This window comes from Triticum urartu, chromosome 7A (genome assembly GCF_056163025.1).
Source record: "Triticum urartu cultivar PI428250 chromosome 7A, HENAU_Tu73, whole genome shotgun sequence".
Taxonomy (NCBI): Eukaryota; Viridiplantae; Streptophyta; class Magnoliopsida; order Poales; family Poaceae; genus Triticum; species Triticum urartu.
This window is the reverse complement of record NC_141879.1, coordinates 112,443,351-112,465,283: the sequence shown is the minus strand read 5'-3', so window position 1 is coordinate 112,465,283 and position 21,933 is coordinate 112,443,351. Positions and strand designations below refer to the sequence as shown.

Sequence of the window (21,933 nt, the reverse complement as noted above, 5' to 3'; positions counted from 1 at the left end):
GGGTGACTTATAAGTCGGGTCTGTTTAGCAAAATAAATCACTTTTTTCACTTTTCAACTTATAAGTTGGTGACTTATTTGAAACCAAACAGGCCCTAACTGAACAGACGGGAGCTGGAAGTTGTCCGTTCTTTTGCCTACTGCCTAGACCAAGCGTCTGTCTGGCTAGCCAGTGCGAAACCGTACGATCGCGTGCATATTCCTCGACAAATTCTTGTACGAACGAGAAACATAACCGGTGGGAAACCAAAAAAAAATTGAACAGTTTTCCATCCATGGAGAGTTCCTAGGTGACGGTTCAGCATGCATGCATTGATGACAATTGTTTCGGAACTGAGCACGCGTGCTCCATTCCATCAAGGCCCGAGGCAGAATTTATTTTGTAATCGCATCAGAGTATATAAGATGGTGCAAGAAATGGCTTAGATCGATCCTGCTAACCGTCGCTGTGGTTTCTTTCTCCATCAGATAAACTTTTGCGACCATGATGGCGCCGCCGGTTGTTCGGGAGCTGTGGGAGATGGAAGAACTCGTGGAGGAGATCCTCGTCCGCATCCCACCGGAGGAGCCCGCGGTCCTCGTCCGCGCCTCCCTCGCCTGCAAGCCTTGGTGCCGCCTCCTCTCCGGCAATACCTTCCGCAACCGCTACCTCACCTTGCACAAAACACCTCCCATCCTAGGCTTCTTACAAAGCTGGGAAGACCACGTCGAGCGCTTCGTTCCCACCACAAACTTCTGTCCCCAGAATCCCGATCGGCGGGAAAGTTTCGTGATGGACTGCCGCCATGGCCGCGTTCTTCTTGAGTGTGACTGGGACGAGGCGGAGAAGGAAGATGAGGGCGAGGAAGATGATATGGAGGAGGGAGATTTAGATGTGGGGGAGGAGGAAGGCAACTTGAAGATGGTCGTCTGGGACCCGGTGTCGGGAAGCCGAACGAAGTTGCGCGGTCTTGACATGTTCGACCCTGACATCAACGGCACAAGCTATTGGGGCACGGTGCTATGTGCGTTGGATGGCTGCAACCACGCTGCCTGCAACTTGAGCCCATTTTTTGTGGCTTTAACCACCCTCGACATGCAGTATGAGGAAGATGAGATCCAGGAAGGCAATTATACGAGCCAAGTGTGGGCGTCTATATACTCATCAGAGACCCGAGAGTGGACCTCACCTACCTCTATTCACATCGGTGGCGTTGGGAGATTTGGAGCCTATGTCGTCGGAAGGCCTAGTGTCCTGGTAGGACAAGCGGTCCACCTCCTCCTTCGTCGGGATCCAACTGCGTCAGACATTTGTATTCTCAAGTATGACTTGGGTACGGATCGCCTGACAGCCATTGATTTGCCAGGGATGTGTGTGAGCAGTTCGAACCCCCTCCTCATCTCGGCGGGTGACAGTGGGCTTGGGCTCGTCCATCTAGACCAGGACATGATGTGCTTCATATGCTCAGTGGAGGTAAGTGTTGATGGAGTAGCGTCGTGGACCCTACTCAGAGAAATGGACCTCAAGACACTTGTCCCCATTCGTAAACCGATGAAGTTATCTTCACGAAAGTTGGTTGGCTGTGTGGAGGGCACCGGCATCATCATTGTGGTCACGGATCTCGGTGCATTCACAGTTGATCTCAAGTCCTTGAGGTTGAGGAAGTTGTCTAGTAAGCGGTATAAGTTCACATGCACGCGAGATGCATTTGACAACCTCTTTCTCTACACGAGCTTCAACAACCCAACAGGTATGTATATATGTTATATGAGGTGTTTGATTCACCAACATATGTTAGGTATCCGTTAGGGAAATCGTGAAGTTTAACAAATGAATTCTTCTCCTTGTAACTCGTCCTTCAAAACTGTTTGCTTCATCTAGCGGTGGCAGGTGCTGTGGCAGTGGCCGAAACAAAGATCAGCAAGTGAAGCAGGATGCGGTGATGTGGCAGTTTGAATATTGGGCAAACCGGTGAAGCATGGAAGTTCAGTTCAATAATATTTTGGTGTTGGTTTTCATTTTGAGTCTTGTCCTATGTTTGATATTTGAGCCTTAGCTGTGGACTGTGGTGCCACGTGAAGCGTCAGTTGTAAGTTGGTTACCCAGCATTTGTGTGGGCTTATCACAATGAACTTTCAGTAATCAGGGCAAGATATGCTCATGAAGTTGTCCAGGTCTTGTACTCTTGTTCCTTGAGTTATTTTGTTTAAGCTGAGACTGCTTCCTGCAACTTCCTTTGCTGGGCAGAATGTTTCCTGTTGTGTTATTATCAAATATCAGGTGTGAGCCCTATTATCTTTTAAGCTGAGACTGCTTTCTGCAACTTCCTTTGCTGGGCAGAATGGTTTATATCAGACGTATGGAGTAGCTACTGGGAACAAGTAGTGTGTATGTACTGATGCAAGCTTAATTTTGCTGGAATATAAGCTATTTTACATGCGCGTTTTGATTTTTTACTTCTGAAACCAAAATGCAGTTACAGTTAAGCTACTACTGTAACCAGGTATCCTCCCTGAAAGTTTGGCTACCTTGCACTGAACCTTCAGCTTTGAATAAATCTGGGCAAATGCCTTTTATACAAAAGAAAGTCAAACTACTTGTCGTAATGTAGAAGTTTCAATAATATTGTAGCCAAGAGATGAACCGGAGAGTATTTGCAAAAAAAAAGGACACGAAGAGGAAAGTACTTGGCAAGAAAAACTGCAGCATTTTCGGCCATGCTCCTGAGGCCTCACCCATACATGAGCCTGCGCCACTTCACCTGATGAGTGACATATATTTTCCAAAATATATTATGGCCATCTGATGTAAAAATATAGTAACAGAATACATATATGACCAAGCGCCAGAGTAGGTGGATAAAAGGGCCATTCGATTTCGGAAAAATAATGTTTGTTCAATTCCAGTCAGAAATATACTAAAAGTCATCACAATGATTAGCGATTAATGGTATGAGAGTGGAATGCAGATGGAAAACATAAAACTTGAAAAGACATGTAAATTTTACATTTTGACTTATATTTCTCATACATGAAAAAAGATAATAGGGTTCACACCTGATATAAATTAACAAATGATGACTGACCAAGACGAAGATATTACACATATTGTTAGAGAATTATTCAGTGCTATAGCCACCACACCACTTGAGATGGTTGGTGCCAAGCAACTCACTACATAAAAAAGGCTCCAGGAGGTGAATTTCTTCATTGGGATACAAACAACATGAATGATATTCACTTGCCAATCAGCAAAATCCACGTTACAATGCTACAGATGGTGAAATTTTACTTCGGACTAAATTTTAGCTATGGAAAGAAGAAAAGAACAGATGAAGCCACTTCCAGTGTTATGGTTCATCAAATTGGTTGGTTCCTCAGCCTAATGTCAGAGAAAAATTCCCTAAGCTCTACTGACCCAAAAGAGAGCCGTCCATTTGCAACCTTGAACGTCAACACCTTGAGGTGGAAGGCATCTTCGGGCAACTCGGCGCGAATTTGCAGAATTTACATTTCCACCCCTCCTCTTCAGTCACATATTTAGCTTCTCGTGCCCCCCGCCAGAAGTTAAGGGCTTCTTGGATTTGACCCTTGAACCACTGAGCGTCATAAGAAAACTGGTATTCTTCTAGCAGGGAATGATCTTCCTGCAGTTCATATCTGCAATATATAGGAAACGGAAGTAGGATATAAGTTTTTCATTTGCCGAGACATTCAAACAAACTGGAGGTATTAACAGTGAACCCCTTTTCAGATACTAGGTGTTCAGTAATCACTACAGGTCAGTAATGTTCAGGCTGCACCTTATTTACCTCAAGCTTAGCTGTTCTTGAGATCGTGACAGCGTATGACAGGTAATCTTATAGTATTTCATCACATCCCCGAAAGTCTGCATACAGAAACCTTTTCACAACTCAAGAAGACACTAGAACGTAAGTTCCACACACTGGCATGAATACCCACAGTGGCAGTCAAACAGCGACTCTAGCAACCACTTGTTGAATGCAGTATATACTAAGAAAATGAGATGAAATTATTTTCCAAAAAAATGGTTATTCATATCTCTATAAAATGTTTGAACAGCAGCAGAAATGAAAGTTTAAAGTTGAGACACAGAACCTGTGCATTGAAACCAATTGAGCTAATGTACCGCTTGACATCATCTGATAACAAGAAGTCGGGGTTCAAGTCAAAATAGCTGAAGAAATTCTCTGCTGGGAATTTCTCAGAAATCAAACTGTCCCACAGGTACTTATAACACATCAGCTGAAGCCTGTGACAAATATTACCATATATCATACAACTTTCGCAGCTATTAGCTTGCTATCATCATAGTGCATGAGAAATAAAACAAGTTGTACGAAGCTCAACATCATAATAAATCTGGAATGTTTCCAAACACTAATGCTCACCAATTTCAGCAATAGTTTTGTATTAGTAGCATAAGATGCATCTTTTAAACAGAATGCATGTGGGACAAATTATCCTAATGACTGCACTTTCTTAATACAGCTAGTTCAGATGGAGTTCAGATGAAATTTAAGTATCATTCCACTATATAACTGAAAGATAAATCCTGACGTAGGAAGGAGATACCATAACTTGATACAACTAGTTCAGATGGAGTTCAGATGAAATTTAAGTATCATTCCACTATATAACTGAAAGATAAATCCTGGAGTAGGAAGGAGATACCATAACTTGATCCTTAGGTAGCTCCACATATCTAGGTACTCCCTCTGTCCAAAAAAGCTTGTCCCAAGCTTGTCTCTCAAATGGATGTATCTAGCACCAAGTTAGTGCTAGATACATCCATTTGAGGGACACGCTTTTCTAGACAGAGGAAGTAGTAGTTAAATTTGCTTCGAAAATTCTGAAGTTTTGTCTTGCAGAAAATCAACGTTTTTCCTATCTAAAAAGGGTTACGATTAACCAATAGGCACTCTCAACAGACCAATGGACATAACCCAACATCACACAATTTCAGACCAAGGCAGAAGTTCACTTGCTTGTTACGTGCCAATGCCACAGCATGTGATGATTTGCCAGCCTCCCCATTTTTAATGGTTAGTAAAGCAATGATAAAGGGAAAACCTTCCATTTCTTTTTTGTGCTTCCGAGGGAATTGTTGCTTTGAAACGTGTCTTTGTATCCACCAGAATTGGATGGAAGGAAATTCCATCCACAGGCATTCGGAGTTCATCAATAATTCCTACCATCCATGAACCTTCAACAACCCCAATCCTGCAGGGACAATGGGACATAATTTACAACAAAATTAACAAGAAAGAGTGCTCCCACAGCTTAAAAAGCTTCACTCTATCCATTCCAGACTTCCTCCCAGAAACCAATATTACACAAGCATTTTCACTGATACAGAGCTGCAAGTTTAAAGCATATTATCACATACACTGGAAGTTCCCGTGTCATGCCGTTGAACAATAATTGGTTTGATCCAACGATAAAGTTCATGAATTTGACTGCCCACGATTCTTCTGCAGATCTAACGGCAATATCGACTCTCTCAATAACCTGTTCCAAAATGAAATAAATGAGTCCATTTCTTTTTTTCGTCTTTTGAAGATTTAAATCGATTTCATTCTCCAACCTCCCCTTGAGATATTACTAATATTTTATGCAAGCTTTGATTAGGATATGCATACAATTAGGATATGACTTGCAGTGTGCAGTGGTGATGACTTATGCCATCACATATCAAGTTTTGTAAGAAGCCAAGAAACACATTAGTTGATTCAGTATCCACGAGTCATGTTATCTATCATGAAGAATATCCTAAAGATGTGGAAAATATGATTCTTAGGACAAGTCGAGCGGAACTCAATGCCCAATGACAAGATCAAATCAGTCTTATTCTAGAACCTGGAGTGATTTGTTAATAAAATCCCTGCATTCTTAAACTGAAGTGGTTTGTCAGTAAAAACATTGTATTCTAATGTCATGCTGAAAACACATAGAGATACTGCACTGCTACCCATGGAAACTGGCATTATCATTCCGTGTTGGGTTTCATTCTAGTAGTTTCCAAGACAGGAACCATCTCTTGAAATGACAGAAAAAAAAAAAAACAGCAGAGCTGACCTCTTGCTCGAGCTGGGCGTGGCGGTCAGAGCCGGCCTTCATGGCCTCGGTCCTCTCCGGCTTGCCGTGCTCCAGCACGAACTCCATCTGCTTATCGCACCACTCCTGACACACAAGAACAAGCCCACGAAATGAATGAGGGGAGGGGGATCACTCAATGGGTACACATCAGACACGAACGGCGACACGGCACATTTGCGGCGAAGAGTCGAGGGAGGCTCACCGTGGCGGTGATGTCGGTGACGGCGAGGGCACGGCCCTCCCGGAACCGGGACAGCAGCGACCTCCGCGGCGGCGGCGCGGAGTCCTCGATGTCGCCGGCGGGCGGGAAGGCCGCGCAGGAGAGCGTGGCGGCGCCGCGGACGGTGGCGGCGGAGAGGAGGGGACGCGCTGCGGCGGCGGCGGCGAGCGCGGCCTCAATGATGGCCATCTCCTCGTCGCTGACGATCTCCACCTCGAGCTCAGGGCGCATTGCGGCCCGAAGGAAGGAAGGGGAGAGAGGCCGGATGCGGAGCGCGGGTTTCTGGTCCGCTCACACGCGACTGGGCTTACTGACAGAGTGTCCCTACAACACCGTGTGGGGACACCCTGTCAGAATGCCGAGCTAGATCAAACGCTTCACTTGAACTAGATTACGTGCCGCAAAGTTACAAAATACTCCCTTCATCCGGAAATACTTGTCATTAAAATGGATAAAGAGGATGTATTCAGACGTATAGTATTTTCGGATGAAGAGAGTATTTGTCTTTTTAGAGATTTCAACAAGTGACTACATACAGAGTAAATGAGTGAATCTACACTCTAAAATATGTCTATATACATTCGTATGTATTAGTTTATTTGAAATCTCTCAAAAAACAAATATTTAGAAACGGAGAGTAAATAAATACTTCCTCCGCCCCATAATAGGGTCGAAAAACGTCTTATGTTATGGGACGGGAGAAGTACATGCTGCTGTTTTGGAAGTAAATAACAGAGCATCTACAGCCGAAACACTTATATTGCCCCCATGCGTTTGCTCGGGAAATGGCGACCTAGCCACACACATTCCTCATATCGATCCTTATACGTTCAGACTAACCGGCACCCCCTTATATGTAGCCTATATCTGGCGGACATTAGAAGGTCCGAACACGATCGAACATGTCTACCACGTCAGATACAGTCCAAACTGACCCACCCCAACCCTACAAATATCCCCATGCTATCTACATCCAGACTAGACTCTAGCCACATGCCAGTACACTCCACTTCAAGTCTGTGCCGCTTTGCCCTCTCCCAGCTCCTTTCTTACGATCTATGGCCTCCTTCAGCATGGCGGACAACGGATCCGACTCTGAGATGTCCGACTCCAACAACTAGGACCTCGTCCCATGCGGGGACGAAGAGAAGCAGCAAAGGAGGATGACACGCGCCCTTGCAAAGAAGCAAAACCAAGAGGTGTGTGCCATGGCTGGACCCCCCCCCCCTCCCCCCACACACACAAAAAAAGAGGAAAGGGAGGAGGACGGTGATGGATCGAACAACTCCGGTAGTGAGCAGATTCGGCTCGATCCATTTTGCGTCTTCGACCACTACTTCCGCGACAAAGACGATGTCAAGAGCAAAGGGCAGCCGTGGGTGAACTCCATAGCTCTAGTATTCAGAACATATCAATTTTTGATAGTCTAACGGCATGTATGATGAAGTGGGAAAATGTCAATTTTATGTAGTTCGATGGTATGTATGATGAAGTAGTTGTATGCCATATGTGTGATTGAAATATATCACGTAGGTTTATTTTACGTTGCGTGACACTGTATAGATTTGAGGCTAAGAAGGAACCTCGTTGTGGACGTGGGTATTTAAAGGGTGACGAGACACTATCAAGGTTTTGGATCCCAAGCGAGCCTTTTTTCTCGAGGGGCACCGAAATTCACGGTTCCCATGGTAACCACGAAATACCGGAAAAAATTCGGACGGAATTCAAAATCAAATTTTGAATTCAAATATTTCAAAGTTGATATAGATAAACTTTTAACTCTGATATCACAGTCTTTCTCCTAGCGGAGTGGCTGAACACACACACCCACCGATGCCGCTTGGTCAGAGATTTCGAGTTCGACTTCTGCGGCTTCAGAATTTTTCAATTCTGTTAGTTTTTTACTTTCGCATTCTAAAAAAGAAAGAAAAAGTGTGGAAGGTAAGACTTGAACCCGCGACCTGAAGCTCCACAAAGCAAGCCTTTGCCACTATGCCAATGTGAGCACTGTTACTACATGAGAGATGCCGCTTATTTAACAGCAGAGTGATCGTTAATTCAAATTTCAAAAAAACTCAAATTTTTTTGCTTGGTATGAGTGTTTTCCGTGGGGTAGCGGTAAACGCGGTAACCGCTCGGGATCGCGAAATTTCGAGCGGTACCCAAAACAATGGACACTATCCACCCGCGGATGTTTAGAAGGACGGATTAGCTAGGTCTGAGATGCTCTTCCATATGTTTACATAGACATGTAAGTCACTGAAACATGGAAATGGAAATGATTTATGTCGCCTCGCAGAGGTTTAATATACATAGTTGGATAACCCTCTCCTGTTTTTGTATCCGTGGACGTGTCCGTAGACGGATAACGAGTCTAATTTATTTCGGGAGACGACGATGAAGATCCACATCCAAAATACCCTCACAAATCTCAAATGCACAAACGGTGGATGTTTTATCGTTAAATACTGGCACTGGTAGGTTTACCACTTTCACCCAAACACACGAGAGCATAGATAGTGTAATGACAATTACATTGACCCCGTGAGAAATATATGAGACCAGTCCATTGCTTGTGCAGGAACTGAATCTGAATTATTCTTAAGCCCACATGTATTTGTACTGAAGCTAAATTTATCCAAAGAAATGAATTATTCCTTTCACTCTGCGACCCAAATATCCAATTAAACATCCACAGTATGGACAATCACCGGACTTCTCACATGGCGATCCCCGTCTGACCACACGACGGCCGCCGACACGAACTCGTCCGCCCCACCCAACACGCCGGAGACCGTCACGGTGAACGACAGCCTCTGACGGAGCTGGCTGAACACCAGTCTCCTCGGCGAAACTGCGATGCGGACGAGCTCAGGCCGCGAGCTGACGACCTTGGCAACGTACACCGACCCGGGCACGCCGACGTTGGTGACGGTGCGCGGGAAGTGCGAGCTGAAGTTCTTCCCCGGAGCGGCGCGGACCGCCATGGTCGGGTAGTTGAGGTCGGCCGCGGACCCTCTCCGGCCGCCGCGGCAGGGCTCGGCGCCGTCGGAGTCGGTGACGAGCCGGAGCTGCGTGGAGTTGTACCCCTGGGCGCACAGCATGCGCACGTAGTCGCCCTCCCGCGCGTCGTACACGAGGCCCGGGTCCCGCGCCCGCACCGGGTTGAGCTGCCCCGCGCCGTAGGTGAGCTCGCCGCCGCCGCGGTTGCGTGACGAGTTCATCGGAGTCGCTGCACCCAAACGCCGCCGTCGCACAAGTGATTATGATGCGGATGGAGTCATGGAGACCATGAGAGAGCGGGTTAAGTAAATAACTAGTTAAGAACAAGATTACCTGTGGTGATGAGAGCCGACATGATCATCGCCGGCGACCAGTCGGGGTGGAAGGACTTGACGTAGGCCGCGGCGCCGGTCGCGTGCGGGCACGCCATGGACGTTCCCGAGTCGATGCTGTACGCCACGCTCCTCCCGGACACCGGCGACAGCGGTGACCACGCCGCCAGGATGTCGATCCCCGGCGCGGACAGGTCAGGCTGCAGTGCAACGACCATACAAATGCATGAGCCCCAGATCTGGCCATCCTTCTCAACTGTAATTAATCCGTTTATTTACTGTGCATGCATGACTGATGATCTGACAACCTTCAAGATCGAAGGGGTGATCATGTTTGGGCCTGGAGAAGAGAAACTGGCCACGATGGGGGCCTGAGAATCGAAGGCCGACTCGCTGGCGAGGATGGTGCCCACAGGATTTCTGAAGAACACAGCATGAGATCTCACCATTTCAGCCCTGCAAAATGCATTTCTGTCTTCTGGGCTGACGAACATACCGTGTTCTGTTGAAGTAGGCCATGATTCTAGTGAACTGGTGCTGGGAAACCATGACGGCGGGGAGGGGCAGCGAAAACGCGATGTCGGGCCGGTCGGTGACGATGACCGCGCCGGCAGCGCCTACGATTGCCGGCCCGCTGCCGTTGCCAGAAAAGGCGCAGAGCAGGATCTTCCCCTTGTATAACCGTCCGGCCACGGCCAGTGATTCTGCTTCACAAGAACTGCATCACGGACGAAATGTTAAACCAGTATAATATAGTACAAAACTACAAATAAATCCGATAATTGTACAAATGATAAGAGTGTTTCTGTAGCTAAGGAGTAAATTGCCGAAAACCAGTCGTTTGAAGGTTAGGTTCATGAAAAACACTATGTTACATTTTTGTTGCAGAAAACGCCATGTCTTTAGTAATGATTTTAAAAAACCACTGATCAGCGGATCAATCTCTGTTAAGTTGGTTTATGACAGGTGGGACCCATTTTTTTGTTGGGACGGCTGACAGTGCAATGTAGGCAAAAACCGAGTCCAACCTGTCATAAACCAACTTAACAATCCGATCTGCACATCAGTGATTTTTCCTAAACCATTACTTATGTTTTCTGTAACAAAAATGTAATGTAGTGTTTTTCGCAAATCTAGCCTTCAAATTGGTAGTTTTCTGCAATTTTCTCGTAGCTAAGGCTGTATTACCCATTAATTGGAAGAACAAATGGAGCATCCTTCAGCTCGGGGAAGTTGTTAATGGAGGCTCCCTGTGTCACAAGAAGATATGGTAAAAAGTCCACCTCGCGCAAGATGATTTCTGAATTTCAGTGGATAGATCAGCTGCTGTACCTCTCACTTACCACGATGGTCTTGCCGTTTCCGAGCACCAGCCTGTCGACGAGCCGGCGGTCGGTGCTGCTGGCGGCGACGGACAGAATCCACGGCGCGACGTTGGTGACACGCCCGTTCTCCAACCCGGAGTTCCCCGCCGCGGCCGACGTGAGCACCCCGCCCTTCATGGCGTGGAACGAGCCGATCGCGGCCGCGTCCTCGAAGTACTGGGCCGGCAGGACGCCCCCGATGGAGAAGGAGATCAGGTCGACGCCGTCGGCCACGGCGTCGTCGAACGCCGCCAGCATGTCCGCGTCGCTGCAGCCGTCGTCCGAGCAAACCTTGTAGATGGCGAGCCTGGCGCCCGGCACGGCGCCCCGGGCCGTGCCCGCGGCCAGGCCGCCGAGGCTGACGTTCCCCACCGCCCGGCCGGCCACCGTCGACGCCGTGTGGGTGCCGTGGCCGTGGGTGTCCACCGGCGACAGCGTGGCGGTGGACGATCCGTGGTTGTACGCGCGAGCGCCGATGATCTTGCTGCGACACGTCGACGGCACACGGTCAACTAGGAGCTAGCACGCCGGCGTGCATGGCATGCAAGAAGAAACGGCGTACTTGTTGCAGGTGAAGTTAAGGCAGGCGCCCTTCCATCTGCTGGGCGGCGGCCCGAAGCCCTCGTCGGAGAAGGAGGGGGAGTCCGGCCACACGCCGGTGTCGAGCATGCCGATGATGACGTCTCCCTCGAGCTCCAGGCTTCGCTTTGCTGCCTTAGGGAAGCCTAGGAAGTCCCATGATCGTGTCGTGAGAAGCTGGTGCGTCCTGCTTGGAAAGATTGACACGACACCCTCCATGCCTAGCAGGTAAAAGCCATGGAGTGCATTCAGCAGCAACATAAGCTTAGCCCTTAATTACTTTCGGACATACGCCTAATTAACATCATAGTGTGCGCGTCATCATTGAGGTTGTACAATGCAGTATTCATCTTACTCTCTCCTTCCGCAAACACATGCATTAAAATCTGATTCTGAAATTGAAACCTCCATAGCTTTTGCATAGGAAGTCCATTTTTTTTATTCCGATTAAACATTTGGGTTCCTGGTGACGATAGTTGAACATCTTTTGTTTGATAAATAACAATTTTTGAAGCTTGACAAAACTTGGTTAAACATGGTAAACAGTGGCGCTTGTTGTGGTTTTTCTATGTATCCAAAAAGTTTGTAGATAACACTAGATTCTATCTAGTTTCTTCAACTGTTTTACTATCACTAGTAGAAAACAGGGCTTTGGTCACAGCTTAATATACACATTAATTCCGGTTGCAATGCGAACCGGGACTAATGTGAGCATTAGTCCCGGTTCGAGCGGCCAAAGGCATTAGTTCTGGTTCAAATGAGACCTTTAGTTCCGGCTTCGTGTCTCAAACCGGGACTAAAGATTAGACCTTTAGTCCCGGTTTGACACACGAATCGGGACTAAAGGGTGGGATGCCCGTTTGTCCCGGTTCGTGTCTCAAACCGGGATTAAAGGGGTTCATGTCTCAAATTCTACCCCCCCCCCACCCCCGTGTATCGCCATTTCATTTTGAAAAAAAATGATAGAAACTTAAAAAAAAAATCCTTCGAGATGTAGTTATATTACTGCATCTACTAGTTAGGAAAATTAAAAAATTTAAATTTGGACATGTCTTTGCAAAAAAAAGTTATAAAAAGGTAAAACGGCTATAACTTTTGCATACGATGTCGGAAAAACGTATAATATATCAAAATGTTCAGCAAGAAAATCCGCATCCGATTTTGACCGTCATAAGCCGTTTTGCAAATTTTTAGAATCCTCAAATTCTAAAAGGAAAAAAAGTTATGCTCAAATTTCAGTTTTTTTTATTTTTTGTTAAATCTGGTCAAACTACTTATTCAAGAAGTATTAGTGTTACTAAATAATTATTCAAGAATATTAGTGTTACTAAATAATTATTTCAGATTTTTTTTGAATTTTGGTCAAGTCTGGTTAAATTGTGGTCAAATTGCGGTCAAACAATGGTCAAACTACTTTTTCAAGAAATATTAGTGTTACTAAATAATTATTGTTTTTTAAATAATAGTTTCAAACTCAAACAGTGAAACATGTGACTTCATGCTCAAGCTAAACTCCTGAGGGTTAATAGGATTGACATCTTTTACGGAAAAGGGTTTCCCCCCGCTTTATATTATAAAGCACGAACCACAACAACAAAGCATCCAATACAAACGCACACCACACACCCAAGGCAAGATACATGAATGCCGGGCACCGACACACAACCACAACGACTACAAAGCACCTAAAAGATGAGCAAAACGAAACCGCTAAGAGCCGACGGAGAACACCACCACGAGGAGCGATCGGCCGGGAGGATGTGTAACGGACATGCCGGACCGAGGACTCCAAGACGGTGCCTCCAGGAAGGGTACGGCCATGAACGTCGCCACCGCCTGATCCGAGGATCGAGTCTTCACCCGGAGTAAGATGGAAGGGGAAGAAGCACCACGACGGAGCCTGCAAGGAGGACACGACGTCCACGGACGCCGTCACCGTCGACCAGACACACTGGGTAGGTGATGAGCCCCGGTGCTTCAACACTTCCGCCGCCCCGGTTTGACAACACCCGCAGCCACGCCGCCCAAGCGGCCATGGTTGCCTGCCCGCATCCGAGCCGCGCAGCCCGCCCATGACCAATGCACGACTCCCGCCGCCAGGGCCGCCGCTCCGCCATGAGACCACCCCGAAGCCACCAAAGGCCACGACTTTGCCCGGATCCACGACCCCAACCACCTCCAGAACCGCCGCCGGCCAAGCTGCCTCGAGGAGGGCCGCAACCACATCGATCGGGGGAAGGGGAAGGTGGAGAAGTGGCCCATGGCCACGACCGACACCCATGTCGGCTCCAACTTCCCCCCGAAACCGAGTTCCGCCCCTGTTTCGAAGGGCCGGAGCATCAGGAGGCATCGGCTGTCACGAGAAGCCGGAGAGGGAGGGTTGCGGAGCCGTCTCCGCCGCCACCTGAAGACGCCACCGGGGGATCCACCGAGCCGAGCGCCGCCACCCAGCCGCGAGGGTCCGACTGGGTGGGGGCAGCCCACCACCACCGCTGCCGCGCCGCCCCCCCCCCCCACCAGAACACCACGGCGAGAGGGCCGCCCGCGACCTGCGGCGCCGGATGCAACGCAGAAGCGCTGCCGGGGGCACCGCCGCCGACGCCACCACCGGCCCGCACCACCACCATGCTGCCCGCCGCCCGTCGAACGCCACCATCGCCGGCCTGCTTCGGGGCACCGCCGCGCCCGGCATCGAGCACCACGCCCAGCCGCTAGATCTGGCCCGCGCCAAACCCTGCGAGCGGGGGACGAAGGAGCCCCTCCCCCCCCCCCCCCCCCGGCTGCCGGCGATGGCCGAGCTTCGCCCGGCCGCGCCCCTTGGCGACGGCGAAGGCAGAGGATGGAGGAGGAGGGGGTGCGGCGGCCGGGATCGGGAACCCTCCCCGACGCCTCGCGGGTGGCGGCGGGGGAGGGAGGGGAGGGAGCAATGGTAGAATAGGATTGACATCTTACTATTGTTAGGAAAACAACAAGTGTAGACATGGAAACGAGAGGGAATAGAACCCAGAAGTTAAGCGTGCTCAGGCTGGAGTAGTGAGAGGATGGATGACCGGCCGGGAAGTTAGATGATTTGAAATGATGAGGGGTGATTAGAGATTGAATTGTAAAATAATTTAGAAATTTGAAAATCAGGAATTAAAAAAAATAAAAAATCCGTAAAATTTCCTTTAGTCTCGGTTGGTGTTACCAACCGGGATTAAATGTGGAGCTCCAGACAGTGGCCACGTGGAGAGCCTTGTTACGAACCAGGACTAAAGGCCCTTTGAAAGTAGGACAAATGGGTCTTTTTCTACTAATGTATGTTCCAACATAATTTTGTACGCTTTAGACTTGTTTGTAAATTTACGTACTGTGACTTCTTTTAACCAAGATTCATTACGTGCAAATTGTACAAGATGTTCCATGATGTGCCATAGTGTTCCATAACGTTTCAATCACTAGTTTTACATTGGGTACCTTGGTGTATCATATTGTTACATTGTGTGCCAATGGGCATCAAGCTGATGCATATGGAACTTGGTAAAACTTGGCAGAAATTGAATATGACGAATTTGTAAGTATCCTTTGTTCTTATCAAGTTTTATTAGTTTTTTGTGTTCTAGAATGCATTACTTTGTTTTACCGTGTTTCACCATGTTTGGGAATTCAAATTTTAAAACCTATCAAATATATTCAAGAGTGATCTTGTTTCAAAGTCGTCATTGCAAGGAGCACAGATATGCAAATGAAACATAAATTAGACTTTCAGTTCAAAAGATATAATAGATTCACAATTGGAAATCAAATGAAAAAGTACGGGAGAGTGGAACTAGCATGATGAGATGGGCGGAGCATGCAATCTCTGGCAAAAACACGCATGCATGGGATGAAGGCGGTTGATGGGATGATAAATCACAAAGTGGCATTTCTACCGGTAATGACCAATACTAAACATACTTGGGAGGCAAGCACGCATGCACAGGAATCTCTAACAGGATCGATGGCACGGGATATCCTGTCAATGGTAGAATTGCTTTTCCCGAAAATTGGAGCGGCCTATTTGAACTCAACCGCATTTTTAGTGTGCCAATGGTTGAACCTGTGAACCATTATATCAAGACCCAATGGAAGTAAAGAAATTTGGAGAAACCCTAAAGGAGCTGATTTACCATTCTATCAAAGGTTTTTATCCAAGGTCATTAAATGGCTTAACTTTGCTGTCCTCGCCTTCATTCCCAAGGCCCATATGCCGCGAAAACATTAGCCAATTTCTGCCAGTCATTTTTATTAATGTTGGCTTTAAATTCTTTTCCAATGGATATGTGATCCACCTTTCTCTAGTAGCTCATTAACCATTTGTACAACTTAGACTGTGCAGGGCTGTAATATTTTGGGCACAGTTCTTATTCTCCCTGTGATCGTTGCACAACCTTTTCTGTTGAGGGAGCAAGATGATCATCCTAAAATTAGTTTCTAAAAATCATATGACAAAGTTCACTAGTCTTTCCTGAGAGTGTTCTTCCTAGGAAGGATTTTGATCAAGGCTAGGTCCATAGAATTATGCAACTTATTTATGGGGGACAAACTACAATGTCTATTGATGGAAGTCGATCCTTTTTCATGTAATGTTCATGGCCTTTGTTAGGGACACCCATCTCTCTTTTCTCTTGGCAATGTGATAACAAGGCAAAACCTTATTGCAGAGTTGCCACAACAACTAACTACCGGAACTGACCTTGTTATGTGGCCTGGTTTGTCTACGACAACTTATACCACCAAGTCCATGTATGCTCATGTTTGTCAAGACCGCTTGATCACTTTTCAAAGCTGTTTAGAGGACACATATACCTCTTAGAAATCAAGATTTTCCTATGGCAACAGATTTGGTGACGCTAAGCTTGACATCTGGCGAACATGTGAATGCTAATGTTGTGTGCTCTTTTTGCTGGGCAATGAACATATTGATCATATTTTGTGTTGTAGGTCCTAGCCCAATCCATGTAAGTTTGAGTGCGGCCATGGTTGAACGAACCCACAGACATTCCCCAATTCTTAGCCCTTATTTCTAATATGACTAGACAAAGGGAACACATAGTTTAGATTGCTTTTAGTGCCCACACCTAGGTTCTTTGGACTACTAGGAAGAAATTTACTATTGAAGCTCTGTTCCCTAACCATCTGGTTGTCTTTCTTTTCAAAATGGATGCCTTGCTTCAGCAGTGGAATCCACTTAGCGTTGCTAGAGACCATGATGCATTCACTGGCATGGCCATCAAGATTGAATAATTGCTTGTTGTTCTTCGACCTGCAACAGCGCCCATACATGCCCCTAGAAGCAAGGCATGTTTTGTTGGGTCATGTTGTTATTCCTATCTTGGATCTACTTAACCTATTTGCTTTTAGGTTCCTTGTGATCTTGCTATGTTTAGTTGTGCTCTGCCATTGTGGTTTGACAATATAAAGTCGGGCAATGCCTTTTTTGTATAGAAAACAAAGACTAATCTAATGAAGCTATGGCAAGTTTCATTGGGTTCACCTTGACGAAGAGCTTTTATAGCAGCTCGGTCCTGCTAGCATCGGTACGTCGACTAGCTTCCTCTACTTGCTCCCTATTTCTCCTAATCCCTCCTCCATGGCCTATAAAATCTCTCTTTTCACCACCTATCATGTCAACCTCTATGTCTATCTAGTGGCTCCCCCACTTCCGGATTCACCTTATGCTCCCTTGGATGAATTCTAGATATGTCTAATTCGGAAGAATTTCGGACGTGTCAAGATTCACCTTATGTCTATCTATTGCCAACCTGTAAGAGCTATCTCCCTCAGGTTGAGTTTTTCAATTATAGTACTACCTTCGTCTAGGTGGATAAGTCATTCGCATAGTTCTAGGTCATCGATTTGAAGAACTAAATATGTGTTATATGTCATGAAAAGTATATCACTATATTTTTTACACGCATGTAGTTTCTAAATATATATTTTTTGTCACATATAGTACATATTTAGATAGTTAAATCGTCGACCTAGAACTACGCGAATGACTTATTCACCAAGACGGAGGGAGTATTAAACATGAATTGCCACCCGCAAAAAAAAACATGAATGATCATCCGCCATCAAAGTTATCGTTATTCTTTTCTTCCCGCCTATGAATAATGCTAAAATCCCCCATACCAAAATAGGCAAAGTCATGTGTCCACAAATGCGGACTAATTCTGCAAAGAGAGACATAAGGTGGTGAAATTCTTCTGAATTAGATGCCACAGTGACTTGGTGAGCGTACGTACTAGAGAGCTTTTCTTTCTCCTCTTTTGTGAGTCTTGCTGCAAATCCATTCAGGGTCCTCTGGTAGCTGTAGATGATCCTCTCGTGAGCGGAGCTGCAATCCATATGCACAGAACACAAACTCGGTTTACTTCCTTTTGTGTCATTGGTGTAGTTGAGAAATGGGTTTTGTGACGTGTAAGTTGACCAAGAGTTTGGAAATAAGGATTTATCCTGACCTGTGATCTAGGTCGAGGGCCCGGCTCAGAAGCTCGCGGTGGGCAACGGAGAAGCCGCCGGCCGTCTTCTCCCCTGCCGGTGGATGCCCCATGTACACGATGTATACCTGCACACGCACCACATAATTCCATGTTCTTACGTGTGATTTGCCTGAAGAAAACTAATGCGCGTGATCCGACCTGTCTCTCGTCGTCGTCGCCCCCATCGCCGTTGCCGCTAACGTGATCGGTAGCATGCAGGCCGGTCACCAGGAGGAAGAGGACGGCAACGATGGCAGCCTTGATCGCGGCAGCGCCGGCCATCGTACGCGTGTGCGTTTGGCGCCGTACTTTGGATAGCGCCGGGAGCGTAGTATTTGTACGTATAGCGCGTAGGCATGGCAGCTTCGGATTCGTCGACGGCAAGCGCTTGCCGTCGAGGCGGATTATGCTGCTACGTGGTCAGTGATCACCGTATAGTCTCGCTTGCACCGGAGGGTTTCTTGGTGTCTTCTGGCGAATAAATGCTAAGACGGTAAGTTGGTCCTTGGTGCGTACGCCCGGATGTTGTACCAGACCATGAGGTTAAATTTGCGGTGTCTTGTTGCCAAGCGGCATATTATCTATATCTATATAGCAATATAAAGAGACCTAAAGGGGCAGATTCAATTAATCTCGGTCATTAAATCATGTCAATCCAACGACCTAGACTGTTTCAATGTCGAGCGCTAAATAAGTTTAGCGTGCAGTTAGTTTCATGTCAAATATAGTGCTAAACACATAATAACACGTAAATAATATCCTACTTAATATTCGCATGCACTTGATATACTTTCAAATTAACGTGCATTGCACGTACACATTAACTGGTTTTAATAAACGAATGAAACGTTTTTAGGATAGAAATGGATCAGGCCCGAAAGAAGCAGAGAAGAACATACAATAAACTGAAATCCCAGCCCTTGTTCTTACCAAAAATGGTATCTACTCTGTTAAATCAAATTATAGATTCCTGGTTGAAAACAGGGTTAAATGTCCACATTGTTGGAGAAGGACACGGCGGTAGACCAGCCGACTTGGAGTATAGCCCAAGCAATACATGTTGTACCCTAATTGTAACTCATATGTTGTATATATATATATATATATGGAGGCAGGGGCGTGCGGTTTAGCACCCCAGATCATTGTTTACATGGTATCAGACACCGGGCCACGATCTTCCTAAACCCTAGCCTCCCCGATCCAACTCTCGATCCCTTCCCATGGCTTCAGCCGCCGAACTCCAGAAACTCGAAGCCGAGCTCAAGGAACGCGAGTCCCTTCTCCGATCTCGGCAAGAAGAGCTTGACCGGCGCCTCGCCGAGTCAGGCAAAGCCCCAGCCACCACCCCAAACCCCTCCTCATATGTCGCTTCCCTCAAACCTAATGTCGCCATAACCCTAGACCTCCATGAATCCAACTACATCAAATGGCGCGAGCTGGTTCTCGTTGCCCTCGGTCGCTATGGCCTCACCCACCATGTCACCGGCGACGGCGTGGCCACACCATCCGACACTTCGCCCACCTCTGATTGGGCACGTGACGACTTCACTGTCCTTTCATGGATCTATGACTCGATCTCCCCCGAGCTCTTCGGCATCATCATGGCACCTGGGTCTACGGCGCAGCAGATCTGGGACTCCATCGCCAACCTCTTCCACGACAACAAGAAAAGCCGCGCCCTTGCTCTGGATGCGGAATTTCGCAACACACCTCAAGGTGACATGTCCGTCCACGACTACTGCGCCAAGCTCAAGTCTCTTGCCGACGCTCTGGGCGACGTTGGTGAGACAGTTTCCGATGAGACGCTCGTCCTGACGGTGCTTCGCGGCCTCAATGAGCAGTACAACCATCTTCGCTCCTTCCTGCCATATCAGGTCCCATTCCCCTCCTTCCTGCAGACTCGTTCAACACTCGTTCTTGAGGAAACCCAGAAGAAGACCGACGCGAAGCATGCGTCCACCACGGCGCTCTGGGCCAGTGGCAATAGCATCCTCCCTCATGGCGGCACATCGGCATCACCACCTCCACCGCCCGCTGACCGTGGCTCCAACTCCAACACCGCCACCATGCCCTCCTTCAACACTGGCCGTGGTGTTGGCTACGGCGGCTGTCGTGAACGCGGCGGTGGCCGTGGTCGAGGACGCGACAACAACAATCCCTGTATGTTCAATCCTTGGACTGGTCTCCCAACTCGGGCCGGCCAACAGCAGCAGCAGTCCTCACCACCACCATGGCAGCCACGTTGGCACGCTCCTGGTGTCCTGGGTCCCCGTCCTGGCGCTACCCCCTTCCACGCATACACGGCATATGGGCACCCGCAGCTTCCTCCTGGCGCGTCCCCCAGCTCCACCGGCACACCTCATCAGCATCTGGACCATGCTTTGCTAACTGCTCTCCAGAACCTGTAGCTCCACGGAAATCAAGAATGGGTCATGGACACTGGCGCCTCATCTCACATGGCATCCAACTATGGTACACTCTCCTCCATTACTCCCACTTCCTCACATAAAATAACAGTCGGCAACGGTGCATCTCTCCCTGCTACTCACATCGGTTCATCCATCCTTTTCTCCTCCTCCTCTAACCCCTTTTATCTTTATAATATTCTCGTTGTTCCCCGCATTATCAAAAATCGTATATCTCTTCGTCAATTCACCATGGATAACCTTTGTTCTATCGAGTTTGATCCATTCGGTTTTTCTGTGAAGGATCTCCTCACCAAGACCGTACTTCTTCGATGCAATAGCTCCGGCGCCCTCTACACACTCTGCAGTCCACCCCAAGCTCAAGCCCTCCTCGCTGCCACCACCACCGACCTTTGGCATCGCCGTCTTGGACATCCTGGCCATCATACCATGTCCCGTCTTCAGCAACGTCAACACATACCACCCAATAAATCGTCGTCAACACTTTGCCATGCTTGTCAATTAGGCCGTCATGTAGATTACCATTTTACTCTTTGATGTCATCTAGTATTAAACCTTTTCAACTATTACACTGTGATTTATGGACATCTCCGATTCCTAGTCCTTCGGGTTTTTGCTACTATCTTATTATTGTTGATGATTATATGCATTACTTTTGGAGTTTTCCTTTACGCAAAAAATCCGATGTATATGCTACCTTCCTCGCCTTCCATGCCTATGCTCAAACTCAGTTTAATCACAGTATCCTTTCTACCCAGTGTGACAATGGCCAAGAATTTAACAACACCAAACTTGATCTTTTTTGCTCCACCAATGGCATCCTTCTCCGTTTTTCTTGCCCATATACCTCCCAACAAAACGGCAAAGCCGAGCGTGCCATCCGTACCACCAATAATGTCATTCGCACACTTCTCTTTCAAGCCTCCATGCCATCATCGTTCTGGGCTGAAGCTCTTTCCACCGCAATTTTTCTTCTCAACATCCGACCTACCTCAGCCACTTCCTTCTCTACACCCTTCGAAAACCTATATGGCACCACTCCTCCCTACGACACTCTTCGCGTTTTCGGCTGCCTATGCTACCCAAACACCATTGCCACCTCCCCCAACAAACTATCTCCTCGCTCTACTAAATGTGTCTTCCTTGGTTACCCTCCTCGCCACAAAGGATATAGATGCCTAGACCTTGCTACCCGACATGTTATTATCTCTCGACATGTCATCTTTGACGAGAACACCTTCCCTTATGCCTCGACCCCTCCTACACCTACGTCTACACCTCCTGAATCTGACTTGTTTGATCATGTCCTTCCTGCTCCTCTACAACACGCATCCCAATCTGCCCGGACAGATCATCACCACCAAACTAGCCCGCCACCCTTCCCTGCACCCTCTCCTACACCACACCA

The 21,933-nt window shown here is 47.4% G+C and overlaps 3 protein-coding genes and 2 pseudogenes across 4 annotated transcripts; 2 read left to right on the top strand and 3 right to left on the bottom strand.

The window, feature by feature from the left end:
• The first annotated feature begins 390 nt into the window (after positions 1 to 390).
• Positions 391 to 1,085, top strand: LOC147958390 (uncharacterized). Its single transcript, XM_087532113.1, has 2 exons — positions 391 to 1,003; positions 1,081 to 1,085. Exons 1-2 carry the CDS (start codon positions 484 to 486, stop codon positions 1,083 to 1,085), a joined length of 525 nt encoding a protein of 174 aa, XP_087388239.1. The 5' UTR covers positions 391 to 483.
• Positions 1,086 to 3,171: 2,086 nt separating this feature from the next.
• LOC147958389 (exonuclease V-like protein) lies at positions 3,172 to 6,611 on the bottom strand. Of its 2 annotated transcripts, none has more exons than XM_087535964.1 (7): positions 6,301 to 6,608; positions 6,078 to 6,182; positions 5,389 to 5,510; positions 5,073 to 5,222; positions 4,098 to 4,251; positions 3,791 to 3,867; positions 3,172 to 3,638 (listed from the first exon to the last, which is right to left on the bottom strand). In XM_087535964.1, the coding sequence occupies exons 1-7, from the start codon at positions 6,547 to 6,549 to the stop codon at positions 3,431 to 3,433; spliced, it is 1,065 nt and encodes a 354-aa protein (XP_087392090.1). In that variant the 5' UTR covers positions 6,550 to 6,608; the 3' UTR covers positions 3,172 to 3,430. The 2 variants fall into 2 exon arrangements, with proteins under 2 accessions (XP_087392090.1, XP_087392091.1); XM_087535965.1 differs by having other exon boundaries at positions 3,506 to 3,638; positions 3,782 to 3,867; positions 6,301 to 6,611.
• A 2,391-nt stretch (positions 6,612 to 9,002) lies between these two features.
• On the bottom strand, positions 9,003 to 11,701 carry LOC147958388 (subtilisin-like protease SBT4.3). The gene is made up of 7 exons (XM_087535963.1): positions 11,580 to 11,701; positions 10,997 to 11,501; positions 10,842 to 10,903; positions 10,150 to 10,371; positions 9,962 to 10,073; positions 9,655 to 9,853; positions 9,003 to 9,550 (listed from the first exon to the last, which is right to left on the bottom strand). The coding sequence occupies exons 1-7, from the start codon at positions 11,684 to 11,686 to the stop codon at positions 9,003 to 9,005; spliced, it is 1,755 nt and encodes a 584-aa protein (XP_087392089.1). The 5' UTR covers positions 11,687 to 11,701.
• A 1,872-nt stretch (positions 11,702 to 13,573) lies between these two features.
• On the bottom strand, positions 13,574 to 18,381 carry LOC147958387 (uncharacterized; annotated as a pseudogene).
• Positions 18,382 to 19,319: 938 nt separating this feature from the next.
• On the top strand, positions 19,320 to 20,845 carry LOC147958386 (uncharacterized; annotated as a pseudogene).
• Positions 20,846 to 21,933: the final 1,088 nt, after the last annotated feature.

Coding starts and splice junctions, on each gene's coding strand:
- LOC147958390 (XM_087532113.1), top strand. CDS start 484: ATGATGGCGCCGCCGGTTGTTCGGGAGCTGTGGGAGATGGAAGAACTC.
- LOC147958389 (XM_087535964.1), bottom strand. CDS start 6,549: ATGCGCCCTGAGCTCGAGGTGGAGATCGTCAGCGACGAGGAGATGGCC. Junction 6,183..6,300: donor TCACCGACATCACCGCCACG/GTGAGCCTCCCT, acceptor CTTGTGTGTCAG/GAGTGGTGCGATAAGCAGAT. Junction 3,639..3,790: donor CAAGAACAGCTAAGCTTGAG/GTAAATAAGGTG, acceptor TATATATTGCAG/ATATGAACTGCAGGAAGATC.
- LOC147958388 (XM_087535963.1), bottom strand. CDS start 11,686: ATGCTCGACACCGGCGTGTGGCCGGACTCCCCCTCCTTCTCCGACGAG. Junction 10,904..10,996: donor GAAACGGCAAGACCATCGTG/GTAAGTGAGAGG, acceptor CTTGTGACACAG/GGAGCCTCCATTAACAACTT. Junction 9,854..9,961: donor TCACCCCTTCGATCTTGAAG/GTTGTCAGATCA, acceptor GTTGCACTGCAG/CCTGACCTGTCCGCGCCGGG.